Source organism: Pleurodeles waltl, chromosome 1_1, assembly GCF_031143425.1.
Source record: "Pleurodeles waltl isolate 20211129_DDA chromosome 1_1, aPleWal1.hap1.20221129, whole genome shotgun sequence".
NCBI lineage: Eukaryota > Metazoa > Chordata > Amphibia > Caudata > Salamandridae > Pleurodeles > Pleurodeles waltl.
This window is the reverse complement of record NC_090436.1, coordinates 506,495,521-506,522,492: the sequence shown is the minus strand read 5'-3', so window position 1 is coordinate 506,522,492 and position 26,972 is coordinate 506,495,521. Positions and strand designations below refer to the sequence as shown.

The 26,972-nt window shown below is 42.8% G+C and overlaps 1 protein-coding gene across 1 annotated transcript in view; it reads right to left on the bottom strand.

The window, feature by feature from the left end:
* ADGRV1 (adhesion G protein-coupled receptor V1) overlaps positions 1 to 26,972 on the bottom strand; it is a 2,003,619-nt gene that overhangs the window by 790,817 nt on the left and 1,185,830 nt on the right. The window contains exons 75-77 of the mRNA XM_069225272.1: positions 21,026 to 21,143; positions 8,934 to 9,105; positions 7,493 to 7,735 (exon numbers count right to left, since the gene is read on the bottom strand). Coding sequence (XP_069081373.1) covers positions 7,493 to 7,735; positions 8,934 to 9,105; positions 21,026 to 21,143 — 533 coding nt within the window. The remainder of the gene's footprint in view (positions 1 to 7,492; positions 7,736 to 8,933; positions 9,106 to 21,025; positions 21,144 to 26,972) is intronic.

Sequence of the window (26,972 nt, the reverse complement as noted above, 5' to 3'; positions counted from 1 at the left end):
TTATCTTCTCTCGCAACAGTTCACCCTGCTACGGGTTGCACGCCTTTTCAGTTAGTGCATGGTAATACTCCTGCTTCTACGTTATTTACTTGCTGATTGAGGAGGCGTTGTGTAGTTGTATTTCAAGTAGTTCTCAAGGAGCTGCAGGAGTATACAGTTAGAGTCAAGGATAAAATGAGGCAATGCCAAAAGAAACTTCTGCCAAGCAGAACGCATCTTTCAAACGTTGGTGAGGGTGAGAAGACCGGTTGACAATGGGCAATGAACAGCAAAGGGGTCTTCTTCCCTAATTGTTACACAAGTTTCAAATGAGCAGTGAGGGTGGAAGGTGATATGGTTTGAAAGACTTGGTTGAAAGGTTTGGAATATGGAATTTGGAGACGTGGATTTCCAGTTACAGAGACACAGGAAGTAGATGAATTAAAAGAAAGTAATTTTTTCTAGGGCTGAGTTTCCATCTGTGTTAGGTCTCCTTCGTGAAGTGGAACATTGGCAGATTCAAGCATGGGTTCATCGTCTTGTAAAGACCACAACGTTTTGAGTGTGAGTGTAAGAGTGCATGGTAACTCTTTCTGGTACAGAGTCCAGTATAGGTGCCTGGCTAAAAAATTGGATGTTTTTTGTTGGACCTTTTTGCAGGGTCATCCCCAAACTTTTTGCCTCCTTCCTCCTATTTTGTTCTGACCTGTTTTTGTTAGCTTTATGACTCTGGGCACTTTACCACTGCTAACCAGTGCTAAAGTGCATATGTTCTCCATGTAAACTGTATTTGTAATTGGCTTTTCCCTGATTGGCATATTTGATTTACCAGTACGTCCCTAGTAAAGTGCACTAGAGGTGCCCAGGGCCTTTAAATCAAATGCTACTAGTAGGCCTGAAGCACTGATTGTGTCACCCACATGGGTAGCCCTGTAAACATGTCTCAGACCTGCCACTGCAGTATCTGTCTGTGCAGTCTTGCACTGCCAATTCGACCTGGCAAGTGCCAGACCCAAACCTTCCTTTTTACTTCATGTAATGCTCCCCTAAGGTAGGCCCTAGGTTGCCCCATGGACAGAAATAATGCCCAATTAGTTTTTTACTATTGTAAGTCATATCTCTCCCATAGGATAACATGGGGACTGCCTTTAACTGTCTTTTGAGTGCAGTTTCCCATTGGGAGCATATAGAGATATGGAGTTTGTGGTCTCTGAACTCAAAATTTAAAAATACATCTTTTGGTAAAGTTGTTTTTTAGATTGTCAGTTTCAAAAAGCCATTTTTAGAAAGTGGGCATTTACTTGTTTAACCATTGTGTGCCTTTTGCCTGCTTTTGGAATCCATGTCTGGGTCAGACTGAAGGTTGCATGTTTGTGAATTTCCTCTAGACAGCGACACAAAGGGAGCTGAGGAGTGGCTTGCATATCCTGATGAGTCTCCTGAGTTAGAGTATGGAGGGAGGAGCTGACATCTGCACCTGAAAGGGCTGTGCATGTCCTCGAACAATGCAGTCTCCGACCCACTGGTGTGTGTCTGGGGCCAAGCCTGGGTAAGGCAGGATCTTGTAAACAACAGAGACTTTCCTTTGAAGTCTGCCTACTACAAAGGCAGAACGGGTATAGGTAATGGACTCAAAACCCCAGACTTTAAGATTACTTCTGGATCAAGATGGACCTCTGCCAAGGAGAAGAGCTGAAGAGCTGGAGGAGGAGTACTGCCCTTTTGCCTGTGAGTGTGCTTTGCTGGGCTGGCCTGCAGTTGCTGCTTCTGCCTGAGAGAGTACAAAGACTGGACTTTGCTGTTTTTTCCTGCTTATGAAGTGCCTGCAAAGGCTTGGAGTGAGTTTGGCCCCTGTTCTGAAGTCTCAGGGCCATCAGAGACTTCCTCTGCCAGCACTCGGGCTCTCTTGCTGAGACTCCTACTCTGCCAAGTGGAGCCAAATCCAATTCCTGGGCCCTTGAAAGGAGAAGCTGTTGGAATTAAGACTGAAATCCACACACAGGAGCCGAGCAGGAGAAAAATTGACACAGCACCCACCTGTCGGCTGAAAAATTGATGCACCACTTGCATTGTGGCTGGAAAATTTACACAACACCTGCTTGTGGCTGCTGAAATCGACGCATCCCCCACGCAGCATGGCTCTTCACCGTGCGCCAGGATTTCAAAACCACACTGAACCTGTGTGGACCCGAGGTTGCTGGCCCGGAAATCAACACATCGCTCTTCTGCAGGAGAGAAAAACGGTGCATCGCCTACCCGACCGGAGAAATAATTACTCACGGCCTCACTTGCGAGCCAGAAATCTATGCATCGCTGACTTTTCCGATGCCTGCTCGCCCTTGCGGCTTTATTTTTTACATAACCCAGGTATTTTGTGTAAAAACAATGTATCCATTGATTTCCAATGATGAAGACTCTTTTTAACTTTAAAAAATCATAACTTTGCATGTATATGTTGGATTTTTTTTGTTTTTTTCTTGTTTGATTTAGGTAAATATTGGCTATATTTCTAAACTGGTGATGTGTCCTTTTTGTAGTGTTTTCATTGTATTTCTGTGTGTATTGGTACATAAACTTTACACATAGCCTTTGAGATAAGCCTGACTGCTTGTGACAAGGTGCCAAGGGGTTGAGCAGGGGTTGTCTAAGGAGTGTAGCTCCCTTACCCTGACTAGAGTGCAAACTAACTGCCGACCAGAGACCCCATTTCTAACAGTTTTGTACTGTGGCATGGTTTTACAGTTGTTATGTTCATCTGTGCTGTTTTGCTGCTCTGTCTACTTTGTTGGCAGCAATGATTTCTTTAACACTCTGTGTGTATCATATGTCTACTGTACTGTATGTGGTTTGTACACAGTTTTTCCATTACCTTTTTGTTATGGAAGAAATGGGATGCGTGGTAGCAGGCTGGTATCTGTTGGTGAGTGTGTTCTGTGAACAATTGAGCATGTCATATGGAATATGATGTGCGGTGTGTCCTTAGAAGACTGTTACAATTATAGAACTTGCTAGATCGAGGGAGGTGGTCAGATATTTGTGCTTTATTTCAGGGTACATACAAAGGGTATTCCCATGAAGGCAACTGTGCATCTCAATAGCACAGAACGATTTGTTATGGAATTGTGGTGACTCTAAGGGCACATACTTACACTTGGTCCACTAAGCCTGTGTTATTTTAAACATGTGATCCAAAGAGAACTATCTACTAAACTAAAATACTCCATTCATCTCCTTCCACATACCTTATTTATTGAAGAAGGAAGACTTTGTCTACCAGCATGACAACAACAGAGCCAAGGAAGAAGATAAGCTCACAATATTCTATGACTGCACACCCCAATATACAACTTGGCATGTCCATATATCAAAATTACTTACTAAGTATCCTATCTTCATATAAATATGATGCTCCCTTTAAATACACCCCACTCCCCTGATGGCAGGAGCACAGTACAACCAATTTGTTTGCTTAGTCCATGAGCCAACGATGTCTAAATGTGCATGGGTTTCTTGCTCTCCCCTTCAACATGTCTGTAACCATGTGGTGAATGCCAGAACCATGTGTCTATAACCATGTAACAGGCAAATATATAGCATTTTCCCAATCACATCCATCTCAAATCAACTGACAAATGAGCCTATCCCCCTGAAAATCATGCAAACCTCCTCACTCACTCACTCTTGCCATTACCAACTTATAAGCTCAGCATCTAACAGAGGCAAAGATGAAAGCTTGCTGATTCCCCAAAGGATGACTGACACAATGTAAAACAAAATACTGAATGAAGGAAGGAGACAGACAGCCATCCCTGAGTGCAAATCCTATTCTTAAACATTATTTGACGAGGTTAGGAGGGCTCTGACTCATGAAAAGAGGGTCAGCATGCCCTACATAAGATCAGTGCATAATCTGAGCTGGTGGTTGCATGTGGGGTTCACCAGACCCTATTTTGTGGACCAGCACTTATTTTGATTCAACGGTATTTGATCCAAGAGGGAGAAAAACACAAAAGGAGTAATGAAGGAGGAAGAGAAAATAGCGCAAAAAGGATAAAGCAGGGAGAAAATGAACCTGCAAGTGTGAGATCTAGAGGCAGGGAGTGTCAGGTGGTGGCAAAAAGAGGCATGAGGTGGAATCAAAACTATGCAGCCTTGGTATCTGGCACCCAGCCACAGGCTTCTTGAAAAAACTTTGGGCCTCTGCACTTATTCTTTTATAAATGATGCAGTGCATAAGATGCACATTGAATCTAGAGCTAACTATGTATTACAGTTTCACTCTGACACATCTTTATTGTAAAGGGGTCATAAAGATCAATGGACTCAACTACAGGTAAATGAGGCAAAGACACAGGTGATGATGCCATTGGTGGTGAAGTAGTGATGCCAACAGGGGTCAGACCCAGGCAGACACCAAGCCAGATGTTGCAGATCAACAGAGCGATCATTCCATCACAAACCAGAAATGAGAGCTAGGTGACTGACAGGAGGCAGTGGGCCATACTAACTGTTACATTACATGAGTCACAGTGCACCAGACAGAAGACAATCACAGTGAGTTGTGCGGCACCCAACTTAAGATTTTGAAAGCACAATTTAAAAAAATCTGGTGGTACTCCAGGAAAATCACGATGCCACATGAATGCAGTGTATTTCAGGTGGCCGAATCATCAACATATGCACCCACTCTGGAAAGCGATGATGAGGGCAGTAGTTATGGTCAGCCCCAACCCAGCTACAATTTAGAAAACACTTAAAGAACCACCTTTTTAAAGAACATTAAATCATGATAGTACACTTCTCCCAGAAACAAGCTAGCTCTGCAACCACTATAAGTTTCCTATGACACTGTACAGCAGTGCTGCATTTTGGTTATGTTTGTGCTTTGCAATAATACTTACATACATACATACATACATACATGCATACATGCATACATACATAAATATGCAAGAGTGTCTTACTGCTTCGACATTTATAGTGGTCAGGGTCCGACTGGCCTATAGGGCAATCACAGGTTAATGAGTGCACCATTTGTTTTGGCTCTCTATGAGCCTATTTTATGGTCTGGTGGACTGTTGATTTCTCATTTATCTGATATTACCACAAACATTGCCTGCAGCAAGGACAAAGGCATGCAGTCTTCCAAACGCAGTAGAGCATGTCTTTAAAAGTTCAAAACTATCCTGATTTGCAACTGTGGGCCACATGTTTAGTTATATCGTTTGCTAATTGGGGTTACTTTTAATTTGGTGGCTGGGCCCATTTTCTGTCCCAGCTTGATGCTAGTAGTGGCTAGAACCTGTGGAGATTTGTGTTATTCTTTACCAAATAAGGTTAGGATGCCTCTGCATCCTCCCTCAGCATCTACTGTTGTGCATGCTCCCATAATTTAGATCAGCACTTTTGAGACTGGATCTGGCAATCCAACCCGCCCTTCTCTGACCATGGTTATGAATAGCATAGTATTGGCAGGATGCAAATTCCGCAAAAATAGAGGGTAGACAAAGTGATGTCGGTGTGGTGCCCAGAATCCTCAGAAGAAGGCATGAACATCGCTCTGTATCTGGTAGCAGTAACCAACAGCCTGCTGGGAGTTCCCACTAAATGGATCCCACAAGAGGTTTTTGTGCCTGCCTTCCTATGGTCAGTGGCTATTCTAGCAGGGAGGGGTTGCTGAGGATGCTTGAATAACTCAAGCGTACTAGATGGGGCTGTGATTGGCCTGAGGGGGAAGAAATACTGCTCAGGGAAGGAGTGGAAATACTTTTATTATAACCTTTATTTTACTGCTTTCAGCAGCGGGGCAACGTTCCTCCACCATAGCGGACTGGCCGCCTCTGAGTGTTTTGTCATACAGCTTTGCAGTCACAGTGTTGTATTATGTTCCTTGTGTCTCTGGTAACTCTTTTCAGAGACCCAATGGTATAATTTTGCAGCATGCTACTGGTACATTTTAGCAACTTCAGCTCTTTGGTGAATGTGCAATGTAATTCTTAGCTGTGGTTTGCATCAGGTAGAGGTATAGGAAGTCATTGAAGGTGCCCTTGTTAAGACTAAACATCTGCATTCAGCAGCTGGGGTTCCTGAATTGTTATATTTTGCACATAACTCATTTTTTTCTGTGTTCATGTTCTCCTTCAACAGTTTGCATGTGTACCTAGTTACAAACCAGTGGAACAATGTACAAGATGATCGCATGAGGTTCTACATGATGTTCAAATTATAACTGACAGTGATGGTGACTGTCTAATTATTCTGTAAAACCTCACAGTTGCCTTTGATAATGTTGACTACAAAAGACTTATTCAAATACTCAAACATCCCATGTGATTACACTGCAAAGTTCTAAACTGGTTGGAAACTTTTGCAACTGCTCTTCTCACTCTTTAGCAAAAACACATTTGTCCCTAAGCTCTTTGATGGCTTTGCACTTATATGAACAAAGTCAATCAAATCCTTTGGCTTAACACTTGAATGGGTCCTCAATTTTACCTCTCACATCAGTTGCAAACTTTCATCTCTATACACTTTAAAAAAACTCCTTTTAATCCCTTCTTATTGGCTAAAAACATTTGTCCATTCACTGGTCACTTTACGTCTTGATTTTGGCAACTCTCTGTTGGTTAGATTTCCAATGTCATTGTTGGCCCCCTCAAAACAGCACTTGCACTTGGTTAATTTACTCATCTGATAAATTTGGCCTCATAACCTGTTGGCTTCACACACATGGCTTCCAGTTTCGGTCAGAATTAAATTTAAAATCTGTTGCTGCCCAGCAAGGTCATCCATGGTAGCACTCCACTTTATAATGTGGACTTGATTAGGATTTCTAGCAGTCAAAGAGGTCTAAGGACTCACAATTCTCTCCTACTCGAAACTCTCAAGCTTAGAACCTTCTCTTCTCAAAGATAATCTTTCTCCAGCATGGCTCACTAACCCCAGAATACTCTTTCTCCAGCCCTCAGAACTTTGAAACCATTAAACACGTTCCAAAAACATCTAAAGGCCTACCTTTACAAACATTTCTCCAGCCCTCAGAACTTGGATAGCATTAATTACCTTCTGAGCACGTCTAAAGGCCCACCTTTTCCAACATTATTTACTCTAGCATTTTGCATGTACTGATGATTCCTTTTTTATGCTGGTCTCCAATGTTCTTTACATGTGTTAGCTATAATGATGTTCTCACTCCCTTTCATCTCAAATTAACCCTGTTACTTCAGAATAGTTCATTGTAAAGCACCCTAATATCGATAACTTCCACATGTGCTACATAAATGTAGAAGTAAATAAAATAAATAAAAAGAACAAACAATTATTGTACCTACTTAGGTCTAAAAAAATGAAAGTATTACAGCTTTAAAAACAAGTTATTATCACAGGGATTAAACAAAGGAATGATGCTTAGAACCATAAGCTAAAAAGCCAAGTTTCACTGATGGTCTTCAATATAAAAAAAATTATGGTAGAAGATACACAAGATGAATTGCAATCTAGAAACCAAACCTACCTCCATAGTATATCGGACAGAAGTGGCCACTCCTACACTGGGTTTTCTGGAAACTTGTAGAGTGATTAAGGTGGTCTTTTTCTGAGCCACCGCAACCCGAGAGCCCAAAGCAAAATATATCAGTCCTCGAGGAGCATCACTCTCAGGGACTGCGATGTAAGCAAACTTAATGCTACTATTAAGGGCTGCACCAGCACTCACTTCATAAAGTTCAATGAAAAAAAAAGTTTCAAATTCAGGTACCTGCAGAAAACAAAACAGATGTATTAGTATATTTATGAAACAAAGTAAAATACACACAGCATTTCAAAGACTAAAACAATCAAAGTTTTCTAAATAATCTTATATTATACACCATTATACTCAATGCCAAGCTGCTTTGTTTGATTTAAAATGTAAAGATATATCTGATCATAAATATAATGGGCCTGTCTTCATGGAAAGATATATCTGATCCTTATTCTCAAGGGCTATTGCAGATTGTTTCAGCCTTGTCTTCTCACCTACAAACAGCTTTCACTGTCTGCTTTTGAAGACCTATAGTCTACAATAGAATACATTACATTGGCTCCGGCTCAGCCTCTTGCTCATTGGCTTGACCTTTGATGCTCATGATTAGATGGCTGTTCTTCCTATTTTTGTTTTATTCACACCTGTGGAGCATAGCTTCTTTACCACTGTTTTTATCTAATGAGTCGCATCCTTATGCTGAACACATCAGGGATGTAATTTTTTTAATGGTCATAATTTGTGTTTTTGCTGTCTATGGAATACGTGGCTCCCCTCTCTTTCTTCCACATATGCTCTCTTCCTGCTGCTACCAATCACAAGCTCATCAATTGTTTCACTGCTTCTTTAATTTGTAAATGATTTTTTTTAATTATTTTTGTTAGCAGGAGACTTGCTTTGTCCTCCTTGGCAAAAAGAAAGCAAGTTGGCAAGGAGAGAATGTTATGCTATAGTAGAGGGAAGGAGAGGGTAGGAGGTATTCATCAAGAGGTAGAGCAAGGTTTGAAGACTCAAGCCTAAAGGAGAGTTAATGGAAACATGCCTGAGTGTCAGAGTGATTCTACAGCAAGCCAGTGAGAGCCAGGGGGCAATGGCTACCACCCAGGCTTGCACACTTCAGCACTAAATTGTAAACGGATTTGTTAATCTATTCCTTTAATCATACTTGTAGTTTTACATACATTTCATTTTGTAGCGAAGACATAAAATTTGTAGGATGCATAATTAAATCCTGGAATACACCACAGTGTTCTAATTCCACTGGAATAACCATGGTTATGAAACTGAATGAATAATTGCACTTTTGCTTTAACATTCTTCCTTTTTGTTTTCACAGTTCAGAGGCCTGAAGCAATTTCTCCAACAAACTTTCTGTAGGGAAAATAATATTTGAAAGAGGGGACTGCGTTTACAGCCTGGTGCTCCTACTGACCTCGTCGGGTTTTATTTCCACAGAGATAGTGCATTTTATTTGGCCCTCAAAACACGTGGTGACCCCAGAAACTGCCAAAAGTTCGTTAACCAGGTTTACTCCATCCTTTTGAAGTTCAACTGAGGTTTGGTTGAAGGTTGCTCTCCAAGAAATGTTCACAGATTCAAAAGCCCTAGAGAAAATGAATACACATAAAATAAACTTTAAGTATACAGTCCATAAATTGCAATTATACATTCAATGAAAGCTACTGGTAAACCAAAATTGCACTGCACTGCCTTTAGGTATATTTTCTTGGTTCGGTTTACATTAATGATAGCATTTAGCCCACTCTGTTATAGCATTTTTAATTTTCATGTGAAGAAAACAGAATTTCGAAATCCAAAGAGAGGTTAAAGAGGAGAGGTGTGTTTCTCATATGTGAAACATCGAGGGTGGAAGTTTGGAGATCAAAGTGTTCGCGGTATTGACAAAACAATGTCTAAACAAGTTACACTCCACATATGAAAAAATACAGTGTTATATCCTCGACATTGGTAGAGAGTGTGAATTTGCCAAGGTCATAGATCGAGGCATTTATTGTTTAATATTTTTCATCTCCAATTAGGAACCAACGGGGTAAACAAGATGAAAGTGGCTGAGTTAGAAATACCGTTTCCACGATATTTAGAAACTCGTTAGAGGAATTTGCCAATTAGCCTTTGAAGCACAATTTCGGATGGTCTTTATCACGTCTCCACATGCACCAACAGGCTGCGAAGAGATTTCTGATAATATCCACGGTGAAACGGAACTACTGCACATCATGCACTCATACTATCAGTGGCGGCTCTCCCGATCAGACGGAAGAGTGTCATCCCCTCGCCAGCAGCAGCAGCTGCAAAACCTTTACCAGAGAACCATCATAAAATTTGTTTACGATGGATTTCTGGTAAAGGGAGCGTGCCACGGGGGTGACGTGGACTCTCCCTCAGAGTGCATGTGTGTTAGGCCGGCCGTCTCAGCCCGGCCAAACAGCCTGCACAGGCTCCCAGTCTGCCTGGGAGAGTCCACACTGGGCGCTCCCAGCCCATCCTGACGCTACTCTGAGCAGCGTCAGGATTGGCGCAGGGCAGGCTGGGAGCCTGTGCCTTCAGCGCCAACGAGGAAGCAGTGGAATGCGGCGTCGGAGAAGGTGGTTCTTTTTTTATTTTATATTTATTTCCTCCCGATCCCCCCCCACGCACCGCACGCCCCTTCTGAGCCCGTGAGATGCTACTGCATACTATTTTATTTCCTGGAAACATGGGAGAAGTTTATTAGTCCGTGGCTGAAAAATATCTGTTAACACAATTTCTGGATATTTTTACCCCTCAACACCATATCCACCTCCTTCAAAGTACGAGGGGACTTTCATGTCAATAACTCCTAAGAGGTTAATATTATAAAACAAGCTCCTAGATCTTAGGAGCTTGATGCCTCTTTTCTTAAGATGATAATTGTAAGAAAGAAATCAAATTTTATCACAGGTGTAGGATGTTTTAAATCTATCCCTTTGGTTCCTTCGTTCCACAAGTATGTCATAAAAAAAAACCTGAAAATGCAGCTCAAAGATCAGTCCCTATACTCTAATGGAGGTAGATGGGCAAGTACTGAAACAATTTCTACTCCTTTGTCCAACATCAGCTAGGCAAACTCAGGACCTCATTATGAGTCTGGCAGTCCTGGGGATTACGAGTGCCCTCTGCGCCGGCTTTTGCATGTCGGTCCCACCACCATACAAAGGCTGGCGGAGATGGGGTGCCGGGGGGCCCATGGGGGCCCATGCACCTGGCATGAGCTGTGAGGGGCCCCTTGGACAGCCCCATCTCGCTTTTAACTGCCCGAATTATGGGCAGTGAAAAGTGCAAAGAGTGCTGCTGTACCCGGCGCGCTCCAACATTGCTGCTGGCTTGATTACGAGCCTGCGTCAATGAAGTGAGTATTCCGCTGTTTCCGCCCGCTGGCCCATGTGGAAAACTCTTAATAGGGCCGGCCGGTGGAAAACTGGAGTGGCGGTTTTCCTTCCGGAAGGGTTTCACAAAATTAGGCCCTCAGTGTCTCTAAGCTCACCCGTGTCCTGATGTCCAAGGCTTTGTACTGGTCTGCATCATTCATTCTATGAATGTAACTCTTTTAAGCACCGATGAACACCCCATGCATTGATATACCCCAAAGCATGAATGATACATAGATATCTTTATTGTAAATTGTTCCTTGCGTAAAGCATCACCCATATAAAAATATGCCTATCAGAAATCTAGATGTTCAAAGATAAAGATGTTGCAGACTCGCACATGCTAAGGATTACAATCAGTGACATTTCGAAGATGACCTGCCTGTCACGTTTGTATGAAGGCACATAAAAAAGTAAAATGAGTTTCAGTGCTTCCTCCTTCTAATTAGAAGGAAAATGTTGAGCATAACTACTTTCCATGTGGCCGTGAATGTGTGTCAAAATACCAAACAATGTCTGCTACAATCCTGATCAGACCAGACCTTGGAACCTAGAAGGAATGGGCTCTGGGTTAAGCTTCTTAAAACTGTGAAAGATAACTATCTAGACGTCTTGATTGACATGAAATTACACCACCAAGAGCACGATTCCAACTTTAGTTAGACTGCAGAGTAGAAATATGTATCCTTAAGAATGACGCCCAGCACAGTGGTGCCTGCACTAATGTAGTTTGGGGTTTGTTGTGATTATGCATAATGATGGGTCTTTACAGGTAAAACTATGGCCCGAAAAGCAGAGCAGTAATCTGAAGGACAGTTGATTTGCGTATTTAACAAACGTGTAGAGCCTTCAGTCACAGGATCTGAGCTTCAAGCACAGTCTTGCACACAGAGGCTTGTAACCACACCCGGTTCATTCGCGAATGGTTTCTAATGAAATGTTAGACTTGGCATCCTTGATGTGGCCACCCCTAACTTTTTGCCTCTGCTTCCAAGGTTGTTGATGTGCGCTGGACTCTGTTTTTGCTGTTTTTGATACTCTCTGCACTTTACCACTGCTAACCAGTGCTAAAGTGCAAGTCCTCCTATGTAAAATGTATGTGAAAATTGGCTTATCCAAGGTTGGCATATTTGACTTACTAGTAAGTCCCTAGTAAAGTGCAGTGGAGGTGCCCAGGGCCAGTAAATCAAATGCTACTAGTGGACCTGCAGCACTGGGTGTGCCACCCACATTAGTAGCCCTGTAAACATGTCTCAGACCTGCCACTGCAGTGTCTGTGTGTGCAGTTTTAAACTGCCAATTCGACTTGGCAAGTGTACCCACTTGCCAGGCCTAAACCTTCCCTTTTCATACATGCAAGGCACCCCTAAGGTAGGCCCTAAGTATCCCCATGGGTAGGGTGCAGTGTATGTTAAAAGTGGGACATGTACTGATTGTCCTTACAGTGAAATACTGCTAAAATCAGTCTTCACTGTTGCAAAGCCTATCTCTCTCATAGGTTAACATGGGCACTGCCTTTAAATATTATTAAAGTGCAGATTCCCTTTGAGAGCAGATCGAAATGTGGAGTTTGGGGTCTCTGAACTCACAATTTAAAAATACATCTTTTAGTAAGGTTGGTTTTTAGATTGTTAGTTTGAAAATGCCACTTTTAGAAAGTAGGCATTTTCTTGCTTAAACTATTCTGTGACTCCGCCTGTTTGTGGATTCCCTGTCTGGGTTAGTTTGAGAGTTGGGCTGTTTGTGAATCTCCTCTAGACAGTGACACAAAGGGAGCTGGGGTGTAGCCTGCATATCCTGATAAGCCATCTGTGCTAGACTGGAAGGAGGAGTGGTCACTTATACCTGAATGGCCTGTGCCTGTCCTCTCACAATGCAGTCTCCAAACCCCTGGTGCGTTTCTGGGGCTGGCCTGGGCAAGACATGCTCTTGTGAACAACGTGAACAACCGAGACTTTCCTTTGGAGTAGGCCTACTTCAAAGGCAGAAAAGGGTGTAAGTATTGGACCCAAAACCACTGCAAATTAGATCACTTCTGGAACCATGAGGAACCTCTGCCAAGGAGAAGAGTTGAGGAGGAGTATTGCCCCTGCCTGTGACTGTGCTTTGTTGGGCTATCCTGCAGTTGCTGCTTTTGCCTGTGAAAGGGGACAAAGACTGGACTTTGTGGTATATTCCTGCTTGTGAAGAATCTCCAAGGGCTTGAACTGAGCTTGCCCCCTGTTTTGCAGTCACTGCCAAGTGGTGTCCTATCCAGTCCCTGGGCCTTTGAATGGTTAGGTTGGCAGACAAGAGCTGAAAATCCACGCACAGAACGCCGTGCGGGTACATTTTCGACACACCACCTGCAACGCGGCTGATAAACAACGCTGTCCCGACTTCAGGGCTAAAATCGACGCTCCACCTGCATCACGGCTGGGAGATCGATGCATCGTGGCTGTAGAAAGGACACGCAACTCCTGCTTACAGCTGCTTATAACAAAGCAAACACCATGCAGCACGGTTTTCCAACACCGTGCAACAGGATTTTCCACACATCATCCCTAGGTGTCAAAGTCAACCCGACCCTGTGCGGATCTGAGGTGCCTCCTCCGGAAATCTAGGCATCACTCTCTTGCGAGGGAGAAAAACATTGCATCGCCTACCGGAGAAAAAACTACGCATGGCCTCCCTTGAGAGGAAGGGATCGATGCATAACTCCCTTTTCTGATGCAAGCTCGCCCTTGGGGCTTTATTTTTGACGCTAACCAGGTACTTTGTGCAAAATCAACATTTTCCTTGTTTTCTATGGAGTAAGACTTATTCTTTTAAAAATGCATATTTGAACTTGTGTGTGTTGGATTTTTGTCGTTTTTAGCTTGTTTGATTTAGATAAATATTACCTATTTTTCTAAACTGGTGCTGTGTCCATTTTGTAGTGTTTTCACTATATTACTGTGTGTGTTTGTACAAATACTTTACACATTGCTTAGGAGATAAGCCTGACTGCTTGTGCCAAGCTACCAAGGAGGTAAGCAGGGGTTATCTAAGTGTGTTTCTCCATTACCCTCATTAGAGTGAAGATCCTTGCTTGACAGGGGGTAACATGACTGCCAACCAAAGACCCCATTTCTAACATGAAAGGATATAAGTAAATTAAAGACTGCGAGTTGAAAAGAAATTCAGGGTGATTTAGTGAGTACCAGAGATGGTAAATGGCAGAGTCCATTGTTTATCAGTGCATCCAGAATGGATTTGAAAAGACCATAGAGTGGAGCCGGACAGCTTTGAAATCAGTGCAAGGAATTAATAGTGTATTCTGTGTTTGTCAACCAGCGAACCAGGCTGGGTTCCCTAGATAGTCATGGGTGGCATGTCTGGTGAGATCGCTGATAGAATGTGTAGTGAAGGTGACTCGTTTGTCGAGAGGAGATGTACAGGAAGGAGGCTGCTACAGTAATTTTGTTTGCACAGTTTCAAACTATTGATGGGGTGTTTGGCTGTCTGGAAGAGACCATAAACATAGAACTTCATGCTGTGCTAGGATAGCATGGAGGTAGACCATGTGACCAAGGCAGAGGATTCATGAAATAGATAATCCCCGGGTTTAAGACATTTCACATGAGTGAATAATGGGCAAGCAGTGCTTAATGGTTGTCAGTCAATTTGAGACTCAAGTCATAGGTGTGACTTGAACAGGACACTGTTTTGATGGCCAGGTGTATGTCGCACAATGTGAGGACCATGTGTAATGTAATGCCCTCCCATTGAAAGTAATGGAGGTTAGGGCTTAAAATAAAACTCTATAGGAAATGTTAAAGTAAATTATTTAAACTATTTAAAAATATAAATACATTTAAGTGAATGGTTAAAAAAGTCTATAAATCTTTTTTATTATTTTAATCTGTTTAATTAAAAAAATTCTTGAAACCATAGTTTTCATTACAAATAATGAAATTACTTTCAATTCTATACATCACATAGGATACTTTCCGATACAGAATAAAAACATATATTTTATTTTACTTTAGGTGGTATTTTTTTAATGTAAACTTTTAAAAACTAATTTACATTTTTAATTTAAAATTGTTAATAATGCTGCAATTTTGTTAGATTGTTCTATAATTTAAGTACATGAGATTAATTAACATTATTATTTAACATAGAACCAGTTTTTCTAATTTCTTTCTTAAAGTTTATAAACCCTATACTTATCTTTATACTTTCCAGAAAGAGATCTTTGCCCCAATAACGGCGTCTCTACAAGTGTGTGGATTGTCAACTTTAGTCGTAAAGTCATTACTACTAGTAGTAGTAGTAATTTGATGGTCATATTTGATGGTTTTAGTGGCTCCACACCCTATTTCATGGGGTTAGAACTTGTAAGTCTACACTTTTGAGTGACTTTACACTTTCAAATAGTTAATAGCCAAAAGTAGTAAAGTTAAATCTGTAAGAGTTAATTTACTTGTAGTAAATGTACACATGCACATGCCTTGGACATGATGACTCTCCCAGTAGCTTCCCACCTTTCTCAGAACATTGCATAAATCATAACACAACATGCTGCTTTAGATCTTAGGTCCCCGCTACAGACAGCTGTACCTGTCTGTTGGCCAAACCCATTGTTTCCAAAATATTACATACAGTTAGAATTACATATTTGGCCTGCCATTTATTCACGAATGGATGGCTTTGTTGTCTTACTCACTCCACAAACTCCTCAATCAAGGTCTTTTTTCATTATTCTTGGGTTTGTCCTACCCAGGAGCATTTAGGTCCCACATTGTTCTGCATGGATGAGGTATCCTTCCTCTGCTGATATCAGACCTTTCTTTGCAATGCATTGAAGGGTCTATTACCTGTCCCTCTATCTCCCTACTCCCATATTACCCTCTCCTTCTCTCCTCTGCCCTCTAAGCACTCTTTCCTCTCTGGCTCCAACTTCTTTAAAACTATTTTGCCACTGCCACACTATTAGCAGTCTGATGCACGTACATCCACAACAGCCATCTTTGAATAGGATATTTTTTTTAAATGCATTCAAAGATGGGCACTATGGATGTGTATTCATCTATGGCTGCTATATTTCAATGAAGTATGCAATAATTAACAAAATGACATTCTAAGATAATCATCATAGAATCTTGAGGAATTATGGCAGCCATTGTGAAATGCCATTTTGTAAAAATAAAAATATGCATTCAAATATGACAATTGTGGATGTGTACAGATGTGTACACATCCACAGAGGCCATCTTTTCATACTTGTTAGACTTTTCATCCTTGGCGTGGTCTCCCTTAACTTTTTGCCTCTGTTCCCCAGGTTATTGATGAGTGCTGGACTCTGATTTTGCTGTTTTTATTACTCTGGGCACTTTACCACTGCTAACCAGTGCTAAAGTGCAAGTGCTCCTGTTTAAAATGTGTATGTAATTGGTTCTCCATGATTGGCATATTTTTTTTACTGTTAAGTCCCTAGTAAAGTGCACCAGAGGTGCCCAGGGCCTGTAAATCAAATGTTACTAGTGGGCCTGCAGAACTGGTTGTACCACCCACACAAGTAACCCTGTAACCATGTCTCAGACCTGCCACTGCAGTGTCTGTGTGTGTGCGTGTATTTTTACACTGTAAATTCGACTTGGCAAGTGTACCCACTTGCCAGGCCTAAACCTTCCCTTTTCTTACATGTAAGGCACCCCTAAGGTAGGCCCTAGGTAGCCCCAAGGGCAGGGTGCAGTGTATGGATAAGGTAGGACATATAGTAATATGGTTTATATGTCCTGACAGTGAAATACTGCCAATTTCGTTTTTCACTGTTGCAAGGCCTGTCTCTCTCATAGGATAATATGGGGGCTACCTTTACATATGATTAAAGTGTAGATTCCCCTAGAGAGTAGATGGACACGTGGAGTTTGGGGTACCTGAAGTCACAATTTAAAAATACATCTTTTAGTAAAGTTGGTTTTGAGATTGTGTGTTTGAAAATGACACTTTTAGAAAGTGAGCATTTTCTTGCTTAAACCATTCTATGACTCTGCCTTGTTTGTGGATTTCCTGTCTGGGTCAGTTTGACAGTTGGGTTGTTTTTCACCTCACACTAGACAGTGACACAGAGGGAGCTGGGGTGTAGCCTGCATTTCCTAATTAGCCATCTCTGCTAGGAGGGAGGGGTGGAGTGGTCACTCTCATCTGAAAGGACTGTGCCTGCCTCTGACAATGCAGACTCCAACCCACTGGTGTGTGTCTGAGGCCTTGCCGGGGCAAGGCAGGATTTCACAAGTAGGTGTAAGTCCCCTTTGAAGAAAGGTGACTTCAAAGACTAAAATGGGTATAAGAAGGGCACCCAAATCTACAGACTTTAGAAACACTTCTGGAACCAAGAGGAACCTCTGCCTGGAGAAGAGCTGAATAGCTGAGGAAGAAGAGCTGCCCTGCCTGTGACTGTGCTTTGTGGAGCTATCCTGCAGTTGCTGCTTCTGCCAGAGTAAGAGGGCAAAAACTGGACTTTGTGTGCCTTCCATCTTGAGAAGAAAGCTTGATCTAGAGCTTGCCTCCTGTTGTTTGAAGTCTCAGGGACAGCAAAGACTTCTCTCTGCCAGCACCTGGAGTCTCTGGAGAGACTCCTACTCTGCCCTGTGGTGCCCATCCAGTTCCTGGGACCCTGAAAGGAAAAGCTGGCAGCCTAAATCTGATCTGCAGCTGAAAAAACGACGCGCCGCCGGCTCCGCAGCTGAGAAACGACGCTCGCAGGAAACACGACCAAAAAATCGACGCACGGAGCAGGAGAAACGACGCGCAGCATCGCTGGCGGAAGCTGGGAGATCACAACCTGCGCTGCGGGATTTTCGGATCATCGTGCGGCTGGATATTTGACTCAAGTACTGCCGGGCGGAGTTATTTTTGATGCACACCCACCAGTGCGGGGATATTTTTGACGCACACCAGGTACATTTTCACTCTAGCAGCGCTAGTGTGTTTTTAAAACTACTTAAAGACTCTTTTTGATTTTTAATTGATAACTTGACTTGTGTATGGTGGATCTTTGTCGTTTTGGTCTTGTTTTGTTTAGATAAATATTTCCTATTTTTCTAAACTGGTGTTGTGTCATTTTGTAGTGTTTTCATTAAGTTACTGTGTGTGTTGGTACAAATACTTTGCACCTAGCACTCTGAAGTTAAGCCTACTGCTCTGCCAAGCTACCAAGGGGGTAAGCAGGGGTGAGCTGAGGGTGATTCTCTTTTACCCTGACTAGAGTGAGGGTCCTTGCTTGAACAGGGGGTAACCTGACTTTCAACCAAAGACCCCATTTCTAACAGATCAAGTGACACATATACAAGCTCCCTGCCTGTTGTGTCTAGACCAATATGTGTTATACCTGGCGGACTGTTGAATTTTCTTGGCAGTCAGTTTTTGCAGGAATCACATAAATCATAGTAATAATTAGCCTATCAAAATCTGCTAAGCCTAGGCCTCTGTGTCTCTGTTGTGGTTGTGGGAGCCTGTGCTTCACTGTCAATGATGTGAGACTGGTGGCAAAAAATAGGCAGGGTGATCAAGTGACATATAAAGGTAATGGGCCTCCTCCTAGGTGATGTAGTGAGATTGGATAGAGTGAGGGTCCTTGCTTGAACAAGGGGTAACCTGACTGTCAACCAAAGACCCCATTTCTAACAATACTGTTTGCAATATTTAACGAAATACCATTCCAAAATGGTCACTGTGGATGTGCATTAATTTGTAGTGGATATCTAAGCTAACAACAAGCACTGGCAAAGGCAGTAGGTTTCACGGACAAACCTCTTGACTTTGGCAATGCTTCTTCTCTTTTTGAGTGCGGTCATAATGTTATAAGTAAGGTGATGTCCTGCTAAAAGTAAACTCAGCAACCTGATCAAGTGAAAGACATGTATGGCCATGTTTGAAAAAGCATTTAAGAGATCTTTGAGCACTATATGGTTTAGTGCAATTTTAGGTTCAGAAGGCAAACATGTTAAGTAATTTGCTAACATTATGGGTCACTGTTATGTGAATGACCTTGGACCACATGCATATTTTCAACCAAAACTTATAAGGATATTTTGGCCACATTTTTGGTCTAATGTAAATGTGCACTATAAACAAAGTTTATACACAAAAAGCTATGAAAAGCGACTGAAATATTTGATAGATATTTAGCTTTAAATCTGTATGGAATGGATTGTGGAAATAGCAATAAACAGTAAATTGTACATCAAAAGTATTTTAGCAATGGGATGACGGAATGGATGATTGCGCTTACCAATGAAAGTAACTGAAATTAAACATGCGGTTTGAGTCTTATTGAGATGTGTATGCTAAGCACAGATGCTGTCTCTATGATCTTGCACTGTGAGGGGAAAGTAAAGCAACCTGATGAGGGGGAGGGAAGAGTGAGACAATGTACTGAGGATTTAAAAGAAATAATTAGGCAGGATGGGATGTTCTTTATCAACTGCCATGACATTTATTTTTAAATATTTGAATTGGGGAGGGTGCTTCTTAGGGTGGAATAGAAAGGTGGCAGGACCCCAGGTACTATTGGGAGAGGATGAGAGAGATGTTTCCAAAAGTTGTGAAGGACAGTGGAAGGATGCCAAGAATCTTTTTTATATTTAGATATTTTTAGAGGGTCGTAGAAGTATATAGAGGGATAGGCAGGGGGATGAGATGGAAACAGCCAACAGAAAGTGAGAGGGTGATCTATATCTTCCTCCTGTACAACTTTATCATTGCAATAGTTTACCTGGGCTTTTTCATGGGGGCACACACACTGGAAAATTGTAGTGGGGTAATTATGAGTAAAGAGGGCTTTAGAAGTAACTGGACATGTTCACAAGCAGACGTTGCTCCACAGCTTAGGTTTTGCTAACACCGACATGTGACAGCAAGCACTCTTGTGTCTTCTGTCACTCTTCCCCATTTACCTTGTCTTCACTTGTGAGGTATTCAAGTGGATGATACCTCCAGAGACAGCCATGGCTCAGTAGATCATGTCTTCAGCCGAGGCGTGATACCCTTGGACAGCTCCAGAGAGGATTACTGTTTCTCATTTGCAATGAGCAAGGCATTAGAAAAAAATACAGTGCATTAGATTGAGCGGAAGCGTTTGACCTCGTGTATACTTTTAGTATACTTCTTATGGCTTAAAGTGTTCTCATTTGTTGGTTGCTGTGTCCTTAGAAAATTCCTACTTGCTAGTGGTCAATTCTGCCTTTTTCTCTCTCCTTTTTCTTTTTCAGAGCAGTGGCCAACTACTGTATTATTCCACTTTGCTTTCTTTATCTGTTGCTGTGATGGACTACTCTGGCATTTCTTTGGTGCACCCTTTTCACTGTGGTTATTTTAGGCTGGTAGCTGCTTGCTTTTTATTGCAGCATTCCATTCCTCCCACTTCCTGCTATGTTGCTGACATTTGTTTTAGTCTTATTCCGGCGGTGTCCTCGTTTACCTCTGGCTCCTAAAATAAGCTTATTTTACAAAAGAAACACCTGGTCATTTCGCTCACTGCTCACAAAAGCCACAATATACGCTTTCTGGTATAATGTAGCTAAACGTAGAAGCAATGATGTGAAAGTTTCTTATCCTCGCATCTGGAGTCTCTCCTCCAATGCTCCTCCCTGCCAGCACTCACAACATTGCACACAGGACAATGCTTATGTCCTTTACGGGGCCATAAATAATCTCAGTCTGCTCTTCTATTATTAACTTCATTAGAGCTTTGTTGAAATGCGATGAAAGAATGCTTGCAAGACTTCATTCTGTTAAAATAAAAATAAAATACTATCCCAGCCTTATTTTACATCGTCCCTCCTCAAGGGCTTGTGATTTCTGATGTCAGTAGCCACCAGTGACCACCAAAACATGGCAGGAAAAGGCAAAATTATGAGACAGGGTTGACCAAAAAAAGTCCAGGTTTGAATTTACAATGCCAATAGCTCCAACTGAATTTTCTTCTTGATTTTTGGATGGCTTTAAAATTATTGGTTGAAAATAAATATGCTTTACATTTTAAGATTTCACAGAAATATTTACACTAAAGGAGCATTCAGTGGATTTAATGAATTAATATACTAATGAAAAATATGTTAATAGCAGCTGCCATTGACTTTCACCATACCTGTTTGGCTGCCTTCTTACTATCAACTTCACTGTCCGGTTTTCAGAATCTTCATCCAGTACCATTCCATACAGTGACTCCATACTAAATCCCAAAATTCCATTTTGTAGATCATTTCCTATGGAACAATAATGCATGCAATAATTAGTTTATGAAGAAGTCTGCAATTAATTGCTCTTTTAACATAAGTGACCAGTTACGTTACTGTTTCGGCATCTCTGCAATTTGAACACCTCAGATATATTGACATAGGCTCCATTTACCTATCAGGGTATGCCCATAAGAGCAACCTTCATTCACCTTTCAGTGACACGCATGATGGACAAGGCAATTACTTGACAAAAATGCATGTAGGTGCTTTGCATTCCAAACCAACCATTAAATAAATACAGTAACATCTAAATAATTACTATTAAAATGAAGAAAAATGAAGACAACAGGCAAGTTTAAATATAATAGGGAAAATAAAAATATCCATTTATTCAAATGTAATGGAAAATCAAAAGAATAACAAAGAGCATACTTATGAGACACTCATTTTGAGTGACCCATGTGAACAGAATGGGATTTAACGGTCCCATGATGGGCTTCAAGGGATTGGAGAATGTGGGAAAGTCCATTGATATTGGGAGTTGAACGTTTTAGGTAGCGATGCTTGGCAGAGGGTGAGATCTTGAAGTGGGCACTAGGAAGATCAGTATTACAATTTATGGTGTTCAGTTCATTTGTGAAAAGGTGGACAAGTTGGTATGCTTTTCCAATGGAAGCTGGGGTGACATTCAGTGGTGGTGACATTACAATATGCCTGAATGCCTTGAGTAGTACTTTGCTTCAACGATCAACTTCTGCAGACTTTTGGTGTAGAAACTGTATTTCATTTGGTGGATGACACTTCCATGTGGTGCACAGAGTTATGGTGGAGAGTAGGCCTTCAAAAGAATTTGGTAAGCACCGGGGCTTTTCTAATTTACCAATGGTATGTATTTCTTTCGTTATGACTTCAGAGTATATAGAGGTTAGACTTGAACTATTTTGTGTGGGACAGAAAAGTAAGAGTGATCATGTGTTCAGAGTTGATCTGCGATTGTCAAGGAGAGTATCAGTATATTTGCCATGCTTAGGTTCACTGTTCACCAACATAGGGAACCCATAATATATTTTTTTAAAGATATGGAGGTGGTGGTAGAAGGTTTGGGTAGGCCTTGTGTGGTAGTTTTGTGAGTCTGATGTAGAAGAATAATGTATGTTCGATAATCTACTCATGTGGAAAGTGATATAGTGTAGGAAAGTACCATCTTGACTGGCATGTTACCCCCATTTGTTACCTGTGTGTCAGTTTGTTTTTACCTGTGTAACTGGGATCCTGCTAGCCAGGACCCCAGTGCTCATAGTTGTAGCCTGAATGTGTGTTCCCTGTGTAGTGCATAACTGTGTCACTGAGGCTCTGCTAATCAGAACCTCAAGTGCTTATGCTCTCTCTGCCTTTAAAATTGTCACTGCAGGCTAGTGACAATTTTCACCAATTCTAATTGGCACACTGGAACACCCTTATAATTCCATAGTATATGGTACCTAGGTACCTAGGGTATTGGGGTTCCAGGAGATCCCTATGGGCTGCAGCATTTCTTTTGCCACCCATAGGGAGCTCAGACCAATATTACACAGGACTGCCAATGCAGCCTGAGTGAAATAACGTCCACGTTATTTCACAGCCATTTTTTACACTGCACTTAAGTAACTTATAAGTCACCTATATGTCTAACCCTCACTTAGTGAAGGTTAGGTGCAAAGTTACTAAGTGTGAGGGCACCCTGGCACTAGCCAAGGTGTCCCCACATAGTTCAGGGCAATTTCCCCGGACTTTGTGAGTGCGGGGACACCATTACACACGTGCACTATATATAGGTCATACCTATATGTAGCTACACAATGCTAACTCTGAATATGGCCATGTAACATGTCTAAGATCATGGAATTGTCCCCCCATGTCAAATCTGGTATTGGGGTGCCAATCCCATACATCCCCGGGGCTCCAGTATGGACTCAGGGTACTGCCAAACCAGCTCCCTGGGGTTTTCACTGCAGCAACCGCTGCTGCCAACCCACAGACAGGCTTCTGCCCTCCTGGGGTCTGGGCAGCCCAGTCCCAGGAAGGCAGAACAAAGGATTTCCTCTGAGAGAGGGTGTTACACCCTCTCCCTTTGGAAATAGGTGTTAAGGGCCTGAGAGGAGTAGCCTCTCCTGGCCTCTGGAAATGCTTTGAAGAGCACAGATGGTGCCCTCCTTGCATAAACCAGTCTACACCGGTTCAGGGAACCCCCCAGCCCTGCTCTGGTGCGAAATTGGACAAACGAAAGGGGAGTGACTACTCCCCTGTCCATCACCACCCCAGAGGTGGTGCCCAGAGCTCCTCCAGTGTGTCCAGGAACTCTGCCATCTTGAACCCAGAGGTGTGAGGGCACAATGGAGGCCTCTGAGTGGCCGGTGCCAGCAGATGACGTCAGATACCCCTCCTGATAGGTGCCTACCTGACAAGGTGAACAATCCTCCTCCGAGGGCTATTTAGGGTCTCTCCTGTGGGCTTCTCTTCAGATAACGAATGCAAGAGCTCACCAGCGTTCCTCTGCATCTCCCTCTTCGACTTAAGCCAAGGATCGACCGCTTATTGCTCCAGGACGCCGGCAAAACTGCAACAAAGTAGCAAGAAGACTACCAGCGACATTGTAGCGCCTAAACCTGCCAACTTTCTCAACTGTTTCCTGGTGGTGCATCCTCTGGGGGCTGTCTGGCTTCACCCTGCACTGGAAGCCAAGAAGAAGTCTCCCGTGGGTCGACGGAATCTTCCCCCTGCTAACGGAGGCACCAAACTTCTGCATCACCGGTCCTCTGGTTCCCCTCTCACCGTGATGAGCGTGGTCCCTGGAACACAGGAGCTGGATCCAAGTGACCCCGACAGTCCAGTGGTCCATCTGTCCAAATTTGGCAGAGGTAAGTCCTTGCCTCCCCTCGCCAGACAGTTATCCTGTGTACTGCGTGAACTGCAGCTGCTAGGGCTTCTGTGCACTTTTGCAAGGAATCCTTTGTGCACAGCCCAGGTCCCCAGCACTGTCTCCTGCATTGCTCAACTCGCTGAGTTGACCACCAGCTTTGTGGGACCCTCCTTTGTAGTGTTGAGACAACCGCCGTGCTCAGTTTTCTTGAACCCATGTTCAAGTACTTCTACCGGAGCTGCCTTCTTCTGCATGGGCTCTCTGTGTTGCTGAGGGCCCCCTCTGTCTCCTCTTTCAAGTGGCGACCTCCTGGTCCTTCCTGAGCCCGGGCAGCACCCATTTTCTTCAACCGCAACCTTTGCAGCTAGCAAAGCTTGTTTTCAGTCTTTCTGCATAGCAACAACTCCGCATCCTCTAGCATTCCGTGGGACTTCTTCTGTGCAAAGGAGAAGTTCCTGGCATGTTCAGTTGTTGCAGAATCTTCAGATTCTTCCACCTGGAGGCTGCCATTTTGCACCTTCATTCGGGGTTTAGTGGGCTCCTGCCCCCCCCCCCGGACACTTTTGTGACTCTTGGACTTGGTTCCCTTCCTTTACAGGTCCTCAGGTCCAGGAATCAGTCTTCAGTGCTTTATAGTCAGTTGTGGTCTTTGCAGAATCTCCTTTCACGACTTTAGTGTGTTTCTGGGGGAGTAGGGTCACTTTACTCCTACTTTTCAGGGTCTTGAGGTGGGTTATCTTGGACACCCTTAGTGTTTTCTTACACTCCCAGCGACCCTCTACACACTACACTAGGCCTGGGGTCCCTAAGTGGTTCGCATTCCACTTTCTTAGTATATGGTTTGTGCTGCCCCTAGGCCTATTGCATCCTATTGTATTCTACAGTGTTTGCACTACTTATCTAACTGTTTACTTACCTTAGTTTGGTTTGTGTGTATACTTTGTGTATTTTACTTACCTCCTAAAGGAGTATATCCTCTGAGATATTTTTGGCACATTGTCACTAAAATAAAGTACCTTTATTTTTAGTAACTCTGAGTATTGTGATTCTTATGATATAGAGCTATATGATATAAGTGGTATAGTAGGAGCTTTGCATGTCTGCTAGTTCAGCCTAAGCTGCTCTGCTATAGCTACCTCTATCAGCCTAAGCTGCTAGAACACTACTAATCTAGTAATAAGGGATAACTGGACCTGGCACAAGGTGTAAGTACCATCAGGTACTCACTATAAGCCAGGCCAGCCTCCTACATATAGGCAGAACAGAGATGGGACATCAGAAATGATGTAGACCAGGTGACTGTTACAGAAATTGGCAGTTCTCGAGATGCATGTGGGTTGACATGGTTTTGCGTTGTGGGAGCCAGAGAAGCTGAATCCCCCAAGGTTTTTGCTATCATTGTTATATATGGATATGAAAAAATAATATTTTGGCGGTCTTCCGCAAATATTTTTTAGCCATATAGGTGACATGTAAGTGGAGCGTGCTAGAAGGTATGATAGTGAGTGAAGTATACATTCATTCAGATATAGGGAGGAAGTTAAAGTAGTAACTGGATGAAAGATTTTGCGAGTGATGCTGCAAGCTTTGCCTTTTATTTGTAGGTGAGGGGAGCTGAGGATGTTGTTGCCATGTTGGACAACTTCATCAAAGGTCAGGCCTGATTTGGGGATAAACCAGGTCTCTGATGGACAGAGCATGTAAGCTGTTGTGTTTTATGTAGTCTCAGATGTCTGCAGCACGTCTGTGCACAAAGCATGCACTAATGAGCACAGAAGAGATGGGGTTAGAATGGGTGATTTATGTGTGCTTAGAAGGATTTCGTTGAAAATTGTATACTTGTGGCAACAGAATGTGGAGAAGGTACTGGGGTACTGGGTGTGAGGGGTTGAGGCACAAGTTTCAATGAAGCAGGGATTTCTCGCCTTCAGCTACAAATGACATTAGTCACTGTGCCTTAATTGCACTGGTGACTCAATGTACAGATTACACAGCGTGTGAAGGTTGTGCAGTTTAGGCACAGGTGAATAACATGCAATGAACTTTATTGCCTCATAAGCGGACTGTACAACTTGAAGAAAATAAGAATTTATGGGAAGTTGCTGAGCAGCCCTTAGTAGCTTTGGAAGGCTGTTCTGCGCATTGACACTCATACTGGACACCACTAATCTTCCTAATAGAGGAATGATTGATGTAATTTGGGAGACATATGCCAGTACAAATAAAGCTTCTGGTCAAATTACAGTTATGGGGGCTGCTGGAATGCAATACGCCCTCTGATCCACACAGGACGAGGAACAATAAATGCACTCTGTCGTACTGACACTATTACACATGAGGACGGGGCATCACCTGGTAACATGGATATACAAAGCAATAAGGGGACACACTTGGATCACAGCGACGGCCCTAAGGGACATATGGGAAGATGATATCGGATGGATACAGCATGACACCGAATGGGAAAGACTCTGGAATTTCCCCAATGAGTGTTTCGAAACGCCCAGTTTAAAACCAGAGAATTCTCAATTCTGCACATAGCCTAGCTGACGCCAGAAAACTCAACTGCTAGTTCCCTACTGTGCACCTCCGCTGCCATTCGGCTTCTCCCAACTTGCAGCATATGTTGTGGTCCTGCCCAGTCCTATCCGCCTATTGTGATTCTGAACATAACACATTACAGGAGGCTACTGAGCTCACCGACATCAACACATAGGAGGCCTGAACCCTCTGCATTTTAAAACGTAGGAAACGCCACAAGTAGAGGACACGCTTTCCCACCATGGCTCTCCTACTTGCTAAAAGAGTCCTCACCCTCTACTGGAGAGCAGACCGGGGCCCAGCGGTGGCTGCATGGTATTGACCGCTTTGGAATTGGGGAAAAGCTGAGGATGGACCCTGCATTATGAAGAGGTCTGACACCTTTATAAGAGACCATTTTTTATAGCCTAGGATGG